This window comes from Lipophrys pholis, assembly GCF_963383615.2.
Source record: "Lipophrys pholis genome assembly, chromosome: 6".
In the NCBI taxonomy this organism is placed as follows: Eukaryota; Metazoa; Chordata; class Actinopteri; order Blenniiformes; family Blenniidae; genus Lipophrys; species Lipophrys pholis.
Window position 1 is genome coordinate 34,138,629 of NC_137629.1, and position 13,725 is coordinate 34,152,353.

Below are 13,725 nucleotides of genomic sequence, written 5' to 3' on the forward strand. Positions count from 1 at the left end.
CTTTATTTGGGTTCTATTAGGCTTGTGAGTGTGTGTTGTGTTGTTGTTTAGTTCATGGAGTTAGTTAGTTAGTTAGTTAGTTGATCTAGTTTAGTTTAATATTTGGAAGTTGTTCACCTGGACTGAAGAAGCTTTTATGTCTCGTCTTCTATAGAATGTGTCTGAAATCCGCCGCCTCTGGAGAACAAACCTGAAATACAAGGAGTCCCGGCCGTTCAAGCTCGATCCCTAACTAGTAAAACTAATACTTCTTTTACTCAGTAAACACACATATAGAGGGAAATCTGAACAAAATGTACTTTTACCAAACACTGTCATGTAGCTTGTCTCCGTTTGCATCTAAATGAGGGAGGCAGAGTTTTACTTCACAATACTTGATGCTGTGTTTTTCCAGGATTCTGATTGGCTATCAAGACTTCATGCATCTCGTTACACTGCCCCCTACAGGTGTGGCTGCTCATAGCAGCAAGGAACCAGGTGGATATGAGGCTCAGTGTAAAGGAAGATTTATTTCAGTGAACGTAGAGGAGGAACTATCCACGTGGTGGACCTGGCTGCTTTTAACAACGAGATATTTTAAACGCGGCAATATTCTTCAGTTGAATCAGACCTTTTATCACTACTGTTGCACGTGAGCATCAAAATGATCAGATTTAGTTCAGCGGCAGCTTCAGATGTCAATACATTTCTGTATATTCTGAAGTATAATAAATGTGAAATGTTGAGGTTCTTTCACAGATTTCCTCAACATGTTCGCTGACAATCAGAGTCATGAGGCCAAAACTCCAGAGGTTTAGTGGTTTGCTCTTGTGTCTCACAATGGAAACATCCTTCATTAACCTGGAGTTGGTTTGTTCTGTTTATTACTTAGAAAGGAAACCTGCATTTAAAACTTTACATTAACTAGAACATACATGAGAGCAACATAATGGAGGGAAGAAACGCTCTTTAGTACAGAAATGTCTTATTATCATTTAAAATGTGAAAGAAAAAGTGCACCCCCCTCCAGGTCCCTGCTGGGTGCAGAGTCAGTGACTCTATTGCCCCCTGTTGCCCCAATTGAGCCGTAATACAAGAGAAATTGACACTGGGGCCAATTTCATCTGGACTGGAGGGCTGATGTGTGGCTGATGTGTGGCTGATGTGTGGCTGATGTGTGGCTGATGTGTGGCTGTCTGCAGCGGCGCCCTCTCCTGTCTGTTAGCCCTTAATGGAGGCCAATATATAGGTAAGTGTGTCCTGCCACAGAAATCAATATCGATGTGGCTCCTGATGGTTTTCTGAGTTAAAGTGCTTTGTTTTCTGCCACAGCTCCTTCTATTAACTGTTCCCAGTCAACCTTGAGGAGGAGATGGAGGCAGACAGATGGAGTGGCGTTCGGCTGCGACATCACTAGAGCGAAGACGGAGGAGAGACGAGCGTCAAACTGATGAGAGAGACGACAGAACAGAATCTGGCAATTCTAAGAAAATTATGTTGTAATAAAAGTACATTTCAGTGAGTTGAAGAAAGGTTTTGCTGCAGCGGAATGTTTCTGAAATATACTTTTATTGACCAAAATAGGACATTCTTAATTCCAGTTAGAGCCCAAAGGTGCAGAATCTTGACAGAATAGAAAAGTCTTGAATCTCTAATTTCACAGACTTAAAAACTTTTCAAAGACTTTCAGTGGAAATCAACAGATATTTATTCTTTCCTTCAAACATTTTCTGTTGAACTAAAAGTGTCATATTATCGGCTTTAACTCCTCCTCCTGTTCTCCTCCTCCTGTTCTCCTCCTCCTCCTCCTCCTGTTCTCCTCCTCCTCCTCCTGTTCTGCTCCTCCTCCTCCTCCTGTTCTCCTCCTCCTCCTGTTCTCCTCCTCCTGTTCTCCTCCTCCTGTCCTCCTCCTCCTCCTCCTGTTCTCCTCCTCCTCCTGTTCTCCTCCTCCTCCTGTTCTCCTCCTCCTCCTGTTCTCCTCCTCCTGTCCCCCTCCTCCTCCTGTTCTCCTCCTCCCCCTGTTCTCCTCCTCCTCCTGTTCTCCTCCTCCTGCTCCTCCTGTTCTCCTCCTCCTGTTCTCCTCCTCCTCCTCCTGTTCACCTCCTCCTCCTGTTCTCCTCCTCCTCCTCCTCCTCCTGTTCTCCTCCTCCTCCTCCTCCTCCTGTCCTCCTCCTCCTCCTCCTCCTGTTCACCTCCTCCTCCTGTTCTCCTCCTCCTCCTCCTCCTCCTCCTCCTGTTCTCCTCCTCCTCCTCCTGTTCTCCTCCTCCTCCTGTCCTCCTCCTCCTCCTGGTCTGGTCGCTCCAGAAACCTTCAGTATTCTAAGTTTCTAGCTCCTCCTTGATTTTCCTCATTTGAATATTGGATCATAGGAGCTACATTCAGAATCTGCTGTGTCTGTGTGAGCTGGACTGACTCCGCCCACACATGCCCATCTTGGGAAGAGGAGGAAGTACTTCCTCTGGTGGTGCCATGTGCCAGAGCAGAGCTGCCTAATTGTGGGAGGAGTCAAAGGGAGGGCCTACCTTGATTGGGATTGGCTAAACCCCCGATGACACTATATAGGGTTTGATTCTGATTGGCTGCTTGGAGCAACACACTTTTTAAAACCTGAAACAAGCCAGGGAGAGAGAGGACAGACTGTCTTCACTTCTGGGACGTCAGTCCAGGTATGGGGACGAGTAGTACTGCTGGAGAACCTTCAGAAAGTAGATTTTATATGATATAACTCTTTTAAACTCTCTTTGTCATTTCATAAATCTCCTTCAACAAAAGGTTTTTGTATGAAATAATAAATAAAACATGAACATTTTTCATTTGAGTAAATTAACAGAAAACCTTTCACAGCAGTGTGGTCATGCTTTTTTTTTTTTCTGCTCAACTCTTTAGAAATTAGTAAATTTTTCCAAAATAGATGCGACTTAAGTCAAAACAAAATAAACAAAATAAAAACATTTCCAAAACATTTTGTCCGTAAATCTACTCTGCTGCAGAATATATGACAAATGCAAAAAGTCGCCTTTGGATAAAAACACAAAATCTGTCCCTTTAAACACCGGCGGTGGAGGAAACTTCTGAAGCGGCTGCAGACAGTGGAAGAGGCTTGATGGTTAGATGAAGAGGAGATTATTCATGTTTGTGTTTCACATTGAGATAATCTGTTTATGAGTCAGCTGCAGGAGTTACCATAGCTTGGAACACAAAGAGCTTTTAACATGAACAGCTTTTACCATCACCCGGAAACAAACAGCAGTTATTGTGACGACCACCTGTTTTATTTATCTTATGAACCCAAATGTAAACTGGATTATCCTCCTCATCCAACAATCTCATTCTATCTGTATTGAAACGTCGCTCAATGAAACGTTTCCCATTTTAAAGTTCAGTGTTGTTGAATAAACTCGGCAGGAGTTTAGAACCATAACAGTGATATTGGTGATAATTACCACCAACCACTGCATTTTATTCTGAGGATTGTTTCCTCGGGACAGAAACGCTTCATAAATATGATTTAAGGAGAAACGATGTAGTGAAATGTGTGTTTCTGATTGAGATTAGGACTGAAAATAGCTTCTTCTGTTTGCAGGTGAAAATGTTTGAAGACGTACGTTTGTGCTGCAGTATCAGTGTTAATAATCTCAACTATACTTTTATATACAGTATTTACTCATTATTGTTCCTATAGGAAAGAAAGAAATATTTATGAGTGGCGGACACTGAAGTACTATTTCAGGTAATCTACTGAGTAGGATTTAATACCAAGAGTCACATTTTGATTTGTTTTTCTTTCCTCTGCTGCTTTAATCTCATTTCAAACATTTCAAAGTGTCGAACATAAAATCTCCTCGCCCCGGCTCCGCCCATCCAACTAGAAAAACTGTAAATATTTCAAATAAAACAAAGACTTTTTTTAAAAAGAAATCTTTTAAGAGTAGTGAGCACAACACAGTACTGAGACCCGAGCAGAGAATCAGTGATGAAAACTATCAAACGAGCATTTTGTTGAAAGCCATGCCACCAGGGTAAGTTTGTAGAAAATACCCACAATGCAACAGTTCTGTGGACTTGCACCAGAAGGTTTCATTTAAATTGGCTTTATGTTGAAATTGTTGTCATTTTCAGTCGTGAATGTTTGGTTTTTAAAAAAATATAGACATTTTCATCACATATTCTCTTAAAGAAAAACTTTGTTTGAATTGAAGGGTTATTGTGGTACTATTGTTCTGGTCCGGCTCATATGAACTAAAGTGTGTTCAACACCTCTGTTGCAGGTAAATGCAATAATCACCTTGTACTTCACTACGTGGTCTTGTTTTCAACAGCAGTACTTTCACTTGTAGTATAATTTGGGCAGAATAGCAGTATTTTCAGTGATCTGTGTGTGAGTGTGTCTGATGTGTCCAGGAGTTTCTTCTGAAACGATCGTCTCAGGAGGACGTGACTCCGTCCTCTGAGTCTGTCGGGTTGAAAGAAGAACAGGCTTGAACTGGAAGGACGGGAGTGATGGAGGGTCTGTTGGTTGGTGAGACGGAGACGGAGCGCTGGTAGCCGTCCTTATGTCTGCAGAACGATCCACACTCCTCAGGACCGGAGCCTGAAAAAGAAAAGAGACGTTTAACACCTTTGGAGGACAGGACAGTCTGGAGGGCAGGACGGTCTGGAGGACAGGACGGTCTGGAGGACAGGACGGTCTGGAGAAGTGGATGGTCTGGAGGACAGGACAGTCTGGAGAAGTGGACGGTCTGGAGAAGTGGACGGTCTGGAGGACAGGGTGGTCTAGAGGACAGGATGGTCTGGAGAAGTGGACGGTCTGGAGAAGTGGACGGTCTGGAGGACAGGGTGGTCTAGAGGACAGGATGGTCTGGAGGACAGGGTGGTCTGGAGGACAGGGTGGTCTAGAGGACAGGATGGTCTGGAGGACAGGGTGGTCTAGAGGACAGGATGGTCTGGAGGACAGGACCTGTTTCTGAGGAGCAGGAGGGACAAACGGCTCGTCCAGGACCGGCGGGGAGAATCTTTCCATCCAGTCCATTTTCTACCACGATGTAGACCTGCAGGTTCAGACGGTCACATTAAGAGTTTTAACTATAAACTATATACTTTCCATTCATATATATATATATATATATATATATATATATATATATATATTTGGTATACGTCCAAAAGGAGCCAGAAATCAAGTCAGAAATATATCAAACCAGGACCTTTCTTTTCTTTTCTTTCAACTGAATGAATAGAAAATACTTCAGCTTTTACTGTTTCTACTTTTAGAAGGAAATTTAGAATTAGAAAACAATCTTTAGTTCATTTTCATAATATTAGATTTAATGTCACCGGCGGTACGCTGGTCGTGCTCTCCGATGCGCCGTCGTCCGTCAGGCTGGTTTCACTCACGTTATCCTCCGACGGCCGTTTGTGGAAAAGTTTCCTGGTCCTGAGAACCAAAACACTCGGGTCAGACTCACTGGGTCTGGAAGAGGTCAAAGGTCAACGGACCTGTTCATAGAAGAGTCTAGACTGAAGACGATGTCATCACAGTTGATGGTTACTCCTTATAATAATATAAGAAATGTATAAGAATTTATTTAATAATATGCATTACTTTTAATTGTTTAAATGAGCTCAGGTAGATTGAGAGTGCAATTTTCCAATCAGCCAGAAGGAGGCGCTGTATTTACTTTATCAATAAGGTCAAACAATTGGAAAACAAAGGAGATTATTAATAGTTTAAAGCACATTAAACAGGTTAAACAGGTTTGTCATTACAGACTTTATACAATGAAAAAAAAACATTTCAAAATCACACCGCCGTGTCTTTGGATCCTAATATTTAAAAACTACTTCCATGTGCACATTTTTAGAATTCTGGGAATAAAACAAAATAAACATAACTTAAAACTGTGGATTAAAAACAGATAAATAAACTTCAGCAAAATCAAACTGTTTCAACTACATACTGGACATTTTTATAAGAAAAACACATTAATTTTCAGGAGTAATATCACATTTCTCATGGAAATTCTTAATAAACTGGATTTATTACAATTAAGTCAGGGATTTTTGAGTATTAGAATTAATTTGACTATAAATTAAGATGAGAAAAATCAACTCTGTAGATGATTAAGTCCTAAAATCCTTCACAACATAATAAAGTTATTATTTCGGTGTATGTTTACTATTGAAATGTAAACTGGATTATATTCAAGACAAAATTACAATACAAAAATTTAAATTAAAAAAACATTTGAGTTCAGTTAAATGAGGGAAGAAGAGAAAAAGTAAAGATTAAATAAAAGCATGCGGCTCATTAAGGTAAAATAATGTAAATCAAAGTTTGTTTTAGCATCGCAGGTACTGTGTATATCTCTGAATATATTTGAATTTGTACGAGTTAGTCGTGTTAATTTGTGAATTGTAAATATGTTGAATTCAAACACTTGAATGTCTGATAGGATTCAGACTTACAGGAAAAACAACATCAAACATAAAAAAACACCAACATGAAGCTCACTGTGTTCTTTAAGCTCTTTCTCTTCACTGTGTGTGTGTGTGTGTGTGTGTGTGTGTGTGTGTGTGTGTGTGTGTGTGTGTGTGTGTGTGTGTGTGTGTGTGTGTGTGTGTGTGTGTGTGTGTGTGTGTGTGTATGTGTGTGTGTGTGTGTGTGTGTGTGTGTGTGTGTGTGTGTGTGTGTGTGTATGTGTGTGTGTGTGTGTGTGTGTGTGTATGTGTGTGTGTGTGTGTGTGTGTGTGTGTGTGCAGGTGATTGGCGGCTCCATCCCTCTTCCTCTGAGGTCAAACCTCAGCAGCTCCATCCTGCAGCTGAGAAATGACCTATTTTATGTGTAATTGCTGCAGAACAAGTTAAACCAAGCGTGTAATTGAAAGCGTGCCGCTTCTACCGGGGAACCGCCGGGGAACCGCCGGGGAACAGTCGGGGAACAGGCGGGGAACCGGCGGGGAACCGGCGGGCCGAGGCGGCGGGCCGAGGCGGCGGGCCGAGGCGGCGGCAGCGCTCGGTGAGTTTGGACTCTTGAGTGTGGAGGCGAGACGACGACAACCAATCAGCTGCTTCTCAGGTGGGATGAGGAGGATGGGAGGACGGGAGGATGAGGAGGACGGGAGGATGAGGAGGACGGGAGGACGGGAGGATGAGGAGGACGGGAGGACGGGGGACGGGAGGACGGGAGGATGAGGAGGATGGGAGGACAGGAGGATGAGGAGGACGGGAGGATGAGGAGGACGGGAGGACGGGAGGATGAGGAGGACGGGAGGACGGGGGACGGGAGGACGGGAGGATGAGGAGGACGGGAGGACGGGAGGATGAGGAGGACGGGAGGACAGGAGGACGGGAGGATGAGGAGGACGGGAGGACAGGAGGATGAGGAGGACGGGAGGACAGGAGGATGAGGAGGACGGGGGACGGGAGGACGGGAGGATGAGGAGGACGGGAGGACAGGAGGATGAGGAGGACGGGGGACGGGAGGATGAGGAGGACGGGAGGATGAGGAGGACGGGAGGATGAGGAGGACGGGGGACGGGAAGACGGGATGATGAGGAGGACGGGAGGACAGGAGGATGAGGAGGACGGGAGGATGAGGAGGACGGGAGGACGGGAGGATGAGGAGGATGGGAGGATAAGGAGGACGGGAGGATGAGGAGGACGGGGGACGGGAGGACGGGAGGACGGGAGGACGGGAGGATGAGGAGGACGGGAGGACAGGAGGATGAGGAGGACGGGAGGATGAGGAGGACGGGAGGATGAGGAGGACGGGAGGACGGGAGGATGAGGAGGACGGGAGGATAAGGAGGACGGGAGGACGGGAGGATGGGAGGATGAGGAGGACGGGAGGATGAGGAGGACGGGGGACGGGAGGATGGGAGGACGGGAGGATGAGGAGGACGGGAGGATGAGGAGGACGGGAGGACAGGAGGATGAGGAGGACGGGAGGATGAGGAGGACGGGAGGATGAGGAGGACGGGAGGACGGGAGGATGAGGAGGACGGGAGGATGAGGAGGACGGGAGGACGGGAGGATGAGGAGGACGGGAGGACGGGAGGATGAGGAGGACGGGAGGACAGGAGGATGAGGAGGACGGGAGGACAGGAGGATGAGGAGGACGGGAGGATGATGAGGATAAGGAGGACGGGAGGATGGGAGGACGGGGACGGGAGTACGGGGACAGGGGGACGGGGGGACGGGTGGCCTGCAGGCGTCCATCACTTCCACCTTAAATACAGTCGGATCACTTCTGGACCGACCTGCTTCACACGCAGACGGCGGCTCTGAACAACTTGAGGATTCAGCTCAGTTTGTTTCTCCAGGTGGGAAAAGTCACTGATCCTCCTGAAGATCTAAGAAGTGATCTTGGTTTGCTGCAGAAGCGACTGCGGACTGTTTATGATGTATTATCTCTAATATAACCCTAACCCTTTTCCTTTGCTGTAGTACAGAATATACATGATGAAAATGTCTATATTTTCCACAAACACTAAACAATTACTACAAAAAATGACTCAAATTTCAACATAAAGCCAATTCTAATGAAACCTCCTGGTGTAAAATCCAGAGAAGTTCTCCTGGAGCTGTTGCATTCTGGGTATTCTTACAGCCTGCTGCTGACAGCGTGGCGTTGAGGTTAATGGCAGTTTGCCAGCTGTCGAGAGCAGAAGCGTTTCCTCGGTCAGCTATTAGCTTCTCACCTTCAGAGGAGACCGAGTTTAAAGCCCGTTTAAATTTGGCCTGAAAATCTTATTCTGAAAGGCAAATTGTGGACTTCCTATTGAATTTAGGTCAGAGGTGTCAATGAGTGAGTTTTAGATGTTGATGAGACGAACCAGTGAGTTTTGGTTTGATGTCTCTACTACATTCCTGCGTCCCGCAGCGTTTGGAATGAGAGGAGGCAGGATTCAGCGTTTGGAATGAGAGGAGGCAGGATTCAGTGTTTGGAATGAGAGGAGGCAGGATTCAGTGTTTGGAATGAGAGGAGGCAGGATTCAGTGTTTGGAATGAGAGGAGGCAGGATTCAACGTTTGGAATGAGAGGAGGCAGGATTCAGCGTTTGGAATGAGAGGAGGCAGGATTCAACGTTTGGAATGAGAGGAGGCAGGATTCAGCGTTTGGAATGAGAGGAGGCAGGATTCAACGTTTGGAATGAGAGGAGGCAGGATTCAGCGTTTGGAATGAGAGGAGGCAGGATTCAACGTTTGGAATGAGAGGAGGCAGGATTCAGTGTTTGGAATGAGAGGAGGCAGGATTCAGGATTCAGTGTTTGGAATGAGAGGAGGCAGGATTCAGCGTTTGGAATGAGAGGAGGCAGGATTCAGGATTCAGTGTTTGGAATGAGAGGAGGCAGGATTCAGCGTTTGGAATGAGAGGAGGCAGGATTCAGGATTCAGTGTTTGGAATGAGAGGAGGCAGGATTCAGCGTTTGGAATGAGAGGAGGCAGGATTCAGTGTTTGGAATGAGAGGAGGCAGGATTCAGGATTCAGTGTTTGACAGTAAATTTAGCAGCAAAAGTTTTGAGCAGAAACGTCTCTTCTGTCATTTAATGAAATAATGATGGAGTGGAAATGCACTGGTACGTCTGTTTCTATCTGCCTTCCTTCTCCTCTCTAGAATCTGTCTGTTATTTCTCAGTTACTTTCTTTGCTTGCTGGTTTCTCACCCGTAGCAGTAGGTGACGCAGGCCGTGGCGGAGAGCAGGGAGACCAGGAGCGCCATGCAGGCGGCCATCACCACGTTCCTCCTCTTCTCCTTCTCGGCCTGCTGGAGCTCCAACCACTCCAGGTCGCTGAACTGGCAGCGTTCGCCCAGGAAGCCCGACACGCAGCTGCAACAGGCGGCGCAGCCTCACGTCAACTCTTTTCATTGGCTCATGGGCAGAGGCAGCGGGAGGACACGTCCTGGAGGACTTCATCCTGAGGTCTTCCTCCTGGACTCACTCTGACTTCTATCATGGACCGAGAGTGACATCTGCTGTTTGTCAGCGGTCAGTCTGAGGAGGAACTGATTCTGGATGGCTGCTAACGTTTCAATGAATTTATATGAATTTAAAAAAGTATTTATCAATCAAAAGGCTTCAGGCGCCTCGTTCTGCTGCAAGACCAAGTCCTGCAAAGCTCCTATTGGTTGACTGAGGTCCTCCTGTGTGGACAGTCTCCTGCAGACCCTTTAGGTCCCCATAATTATTACTTGTCCTTCCTTTGGAATACAAACTGTATGTGAGCATTAACAATAAGAAACGTATAAAACCACATTAATAATAATAATAATGTAATCTGTGTTTCCCTGTTCGGAGTCGGAGGAAGTCGACAGTGAGAATCTTCAGGTTAAATGTGTGAAGCAGAGAGTTTGTTGATTTACTTGCAGGCGAACGACTCCATCTCGGGGAAGTAGAGGCAGACGCCCTGGTACAGGCAGTAGGTGTCGTGCGTGGCGGGGCAGCTCTCCACGCCATCATGGCCGTCGTGGCGCCGCGTGGTGACCTGGACGGGGGGGCCGGCGGTCGCCCAGGATGACGGCGGCGTCTCCACCTCTTCTGATGGACGGAGGCAGAAGATCAGTGTGTTTCCTGTCTGTGTGACGTCATTCAACACTTCATGACCGGTGATGTAAGACCTGGTGATGATCTGATGAAGGTTATCAGATCAGTATCAGGTCTGGCCAGGAGCGTAAAAGGAAAATTCTTCTGATATTATGAGGATATTTTCCTAATAAAGTATTGAGTCGGGTGTTAAAAGTTCTGTGGGTCTGTGGGCCCGTGGGCCCGTGGGCCCGTGGGCCCGTGGGCCCGTGGGCCCGTGGGTCTGTGGGCCCGTGGGTCTGTGGGCCTGCAAGAGGCTCCATTCAGTCTCCAAACCAGCAAGCAGACGGTCCAAACACCAGTTTGTCAGAACACCCAGAATGCAACAGCTTGAGGAGACGTTTGTTTGGACATTCGACTGGACCTTACTCCAGAAGGTTTCATTACAGTCGCTTTTTATTCAGATTAAAGTCATTTTTCAGAAGAATTGTTTGGTTTTTGTGAAAATATCAAACTGTTCCTCCTGGAACCCCGAACGCCTCTAGAAGAAAAACCTTCTCATTTAGAATTAAAGGTTATTATGGCTCTTTTTTACCGGTCCGACCTGATGAGATGAGGTTGCTCTGTATGTGGCCTCTGAACTATAAAGTGTTCAGAGGCCTAAAGTGGACTGACTTTCACTTTATTTTTGTTATTTCTGTGCAGTTTACTCCTCCAGAGTACTTATCGTGGATGTTATAGTTGTCATGTTGATTTATTCTCTCAGTGACTGTGATTTTACTATTTGATGACATTATAGTCTGGACCCTCCTTCACCAGCACAGTGAATCAAATGTATGTTTTGTTTTGGTTTGACGGCAGTAAAGTTGTTGGTCCAGCCATGTTGGGCACTGCTCAGCTCCTCAGGCCTGCTCAGCTCCTCAGGCCCGCTCAGCTCCTCAGGCCCGCTCAGCTCCTCAGGCCCGCTCAGCTCCACAGGCCTGCTCAGCTCCACAGGCCTGCTCAGCTCCTCAGGCCCGCTCAGCTCCACAGGCCTGCCCGGTGCCGTCGTATCCTTCGTGGCACTTGCAGAAATATTTCCCTTCTGTGTTTTGACATTCTGCGTTTCTGTCACAGTCGTGCATCTCCAGCTTGCACTCGTCAATATCGAATTATAGAGAAAATGAAAATGTGTGTGAGGATGACGTACCTTTCTGATTCCTCCTAAAACCCTCCGTGTTTCATGATAAAACAAACTATTGGACCAGTTACGTTTCTTTTTTTAACATCTCAACTGCAGCTTTTCTCATTAATGTTTATCTCTAGTATAAAATGATCTGTACTTTCAGGACACCTCTGCCTGGAATGTTTCTGTATCTCAGACGACCCTGGGCCTGCCCCCTCAAACACACAGCAGATAAAGAAGGTTCCCTATCATGGAGTCCCTGAAGCCGGCTTCACACCGTCTCATGTTTCTGGGTTCCAGCAGGAGGAGAACTCACCGGCGCAGGAGCGTCCGTCGCCTGCGAAGCCTTCCTGACACAGACACCTGGGCTGTCCGGCGTCCAGCAGACAGTGAGCGTTCACACCACAGTGGAGGGCCTGGCACTCCTGCTGGTCTGACAGGGAGCAGCACAGTCTGAAGGTAAAACCTGCACGTACTTTAACTACCTTAGGGTACTTTACTTCTTTCCCTCTATCCTCTACACTTGGCTCATGAACTGAGTCTACTACTAAACTCCTCAGGATTACTAAACTCCTCAGGATTACTATCCTCTCCAGGATTACTAAACTCCTCAGGATTACTATCCTCCCCAGGATTACTAAACTCCTCAGGATTACTAAACTCCTCAGGATTACTATCCTCCTCAGGATTACTATCCTCCCCAGGATTACTAAACTCCTCAGGATTACTATCCTCCTCAGGATTACTATCCTCCCCAGGATTACTATCCTCCCCAGGATTACTAAACTCCTCAGGATTACTATCCTCCTCAGGATTACTATCCTCCCCAGGATTACTAAACTCCTCAGGATTACTAAACTCCTCAGGATTACTATCCTCCCCAGGATTACTATCCTCCCCAGGATTACTAAACTCCTCAGGATTACTATCCTCCTCAGGATTACTATCCTCCCCAGGATTACTAAACTCCTCAGGATTACTAAACTCCTCAGGATTACTATCCTCCCCAGGATTACTATCCTCCCCAGGATTACTAAACTCCTCAGGATTACTATCCTCCCCAGGATTGCTATCCTCCCCAGGATTACTATCCTCCTCAGGATTACTATCCTCCCCAGGATTACTAAACTCCTCAGGATTACTAAACTCCTCAGGATTACTATCCTCCCCAGGATTACTAAACTCCTCAGGATTACTATCCTCCTCAGGATTACTATCCTCCCCAGGATTACTATCCTCCCCAGGATTACTAAACTCCTCAGGATTACTATCCTCCTCAGGATTACTATCCTCCTCAGGATTACTATCCTCCCCAGGATTACTAAACTCCTCAGGATTACTATCCTCCCCAGGATTACTATCCTCCCCAGGATTACTAAACTCCTCAGGATTACTATCCTCCCCAGGATTACTATCCTCCCCAGGATTACTAAACTCCCCAGGATTACTATCCTCCTCAGGATTACTAAACTCCTCAGGATTACTATCCTCCTCAGGATTACTATCCTCCCCAGGATTACTAAACTCCTCAGGATTACTATCCTCCTCAGGATTACTATCCTCCCCAGGATTACTATCCTCCCCAGGATTACTAAACTCCTCAGGATTACTATCCTCCTCAGGATTACTATCCTCCCCAGGATTACTAAACTCCTCAGGATTACTATCCTCCCCAGGATTACTAAACTCCTCAGGATTACTATCCTCCTCAGGATTACTATCCTCCCCAGGATTACTAAACTCCTCAGGATTACTAAACTCCTCAGGATTACTATCCTCCCCAGGATTAATATCCTCCCCAGGATTACTAAACTCCTCAGGATTACTATCCTCCCCAGGATTACTAAACTCCTCAGGATTACTATCCTCCCCAGGATTACTATCCTCCCCAGGATTACTAAACTCCTCAGGATTACTATCCTCCTCAGGATTACTATCCTCCCCAGGATTACTATCCTCCCCAGGATTACTAAACTCCTCAGGATTACTATCCTCCCCAGGATTACTATCCTCCCCAGGATTACTAAACTCCTCAGGATTACTATCCTCCCCAGGA

General features: G+C 46.2%; 1 protein-coding gene across 1 annotated transcript in view; it reads right to left on the bottom strand.

Moving 5' to 3' along the window:
* Positions 1 to 3,766: 3,766 nt before the first annotated feature.
* The window catches only part of egf (epidermal growth factor), a gene marked incomplete at its 5' end in the record, with an annotated part of 27,492 nt that continues 17,533 nt past the window's right edge, over positions 3,767 to 13,725 (bottom strand). The window contains 6 exons of the mRNA XM_080465239.1: positions 3,767 to 4,571; positions 4,938 to 5,028; positions 5,315 to 5,414; positions 9,647 to 9,811; positions 10,345 to 10,519; positions 11,986 to 12,102. Coding sequence (XP_080321365.1) covers positions 4,405 to 4,571; positions 4,938 to 5,028; positions 5,315 to 5,414; positions 9,647 to 9,811; positions 10,345 to 10,519; positions 11,986 to 12,102 — 815 coding nt within the window. The 3' untranslated portion in view covers positions 3,767 to 4,404. The remainder of the gene's footprint in view (positions 4,572 to 4,937; positions 5,029 to 5,314; positions 5,415 to 9,646; positions 9,812 to 10,344; positions 10,520 to 11,985; positions 12,103 to 13,725) is intronic.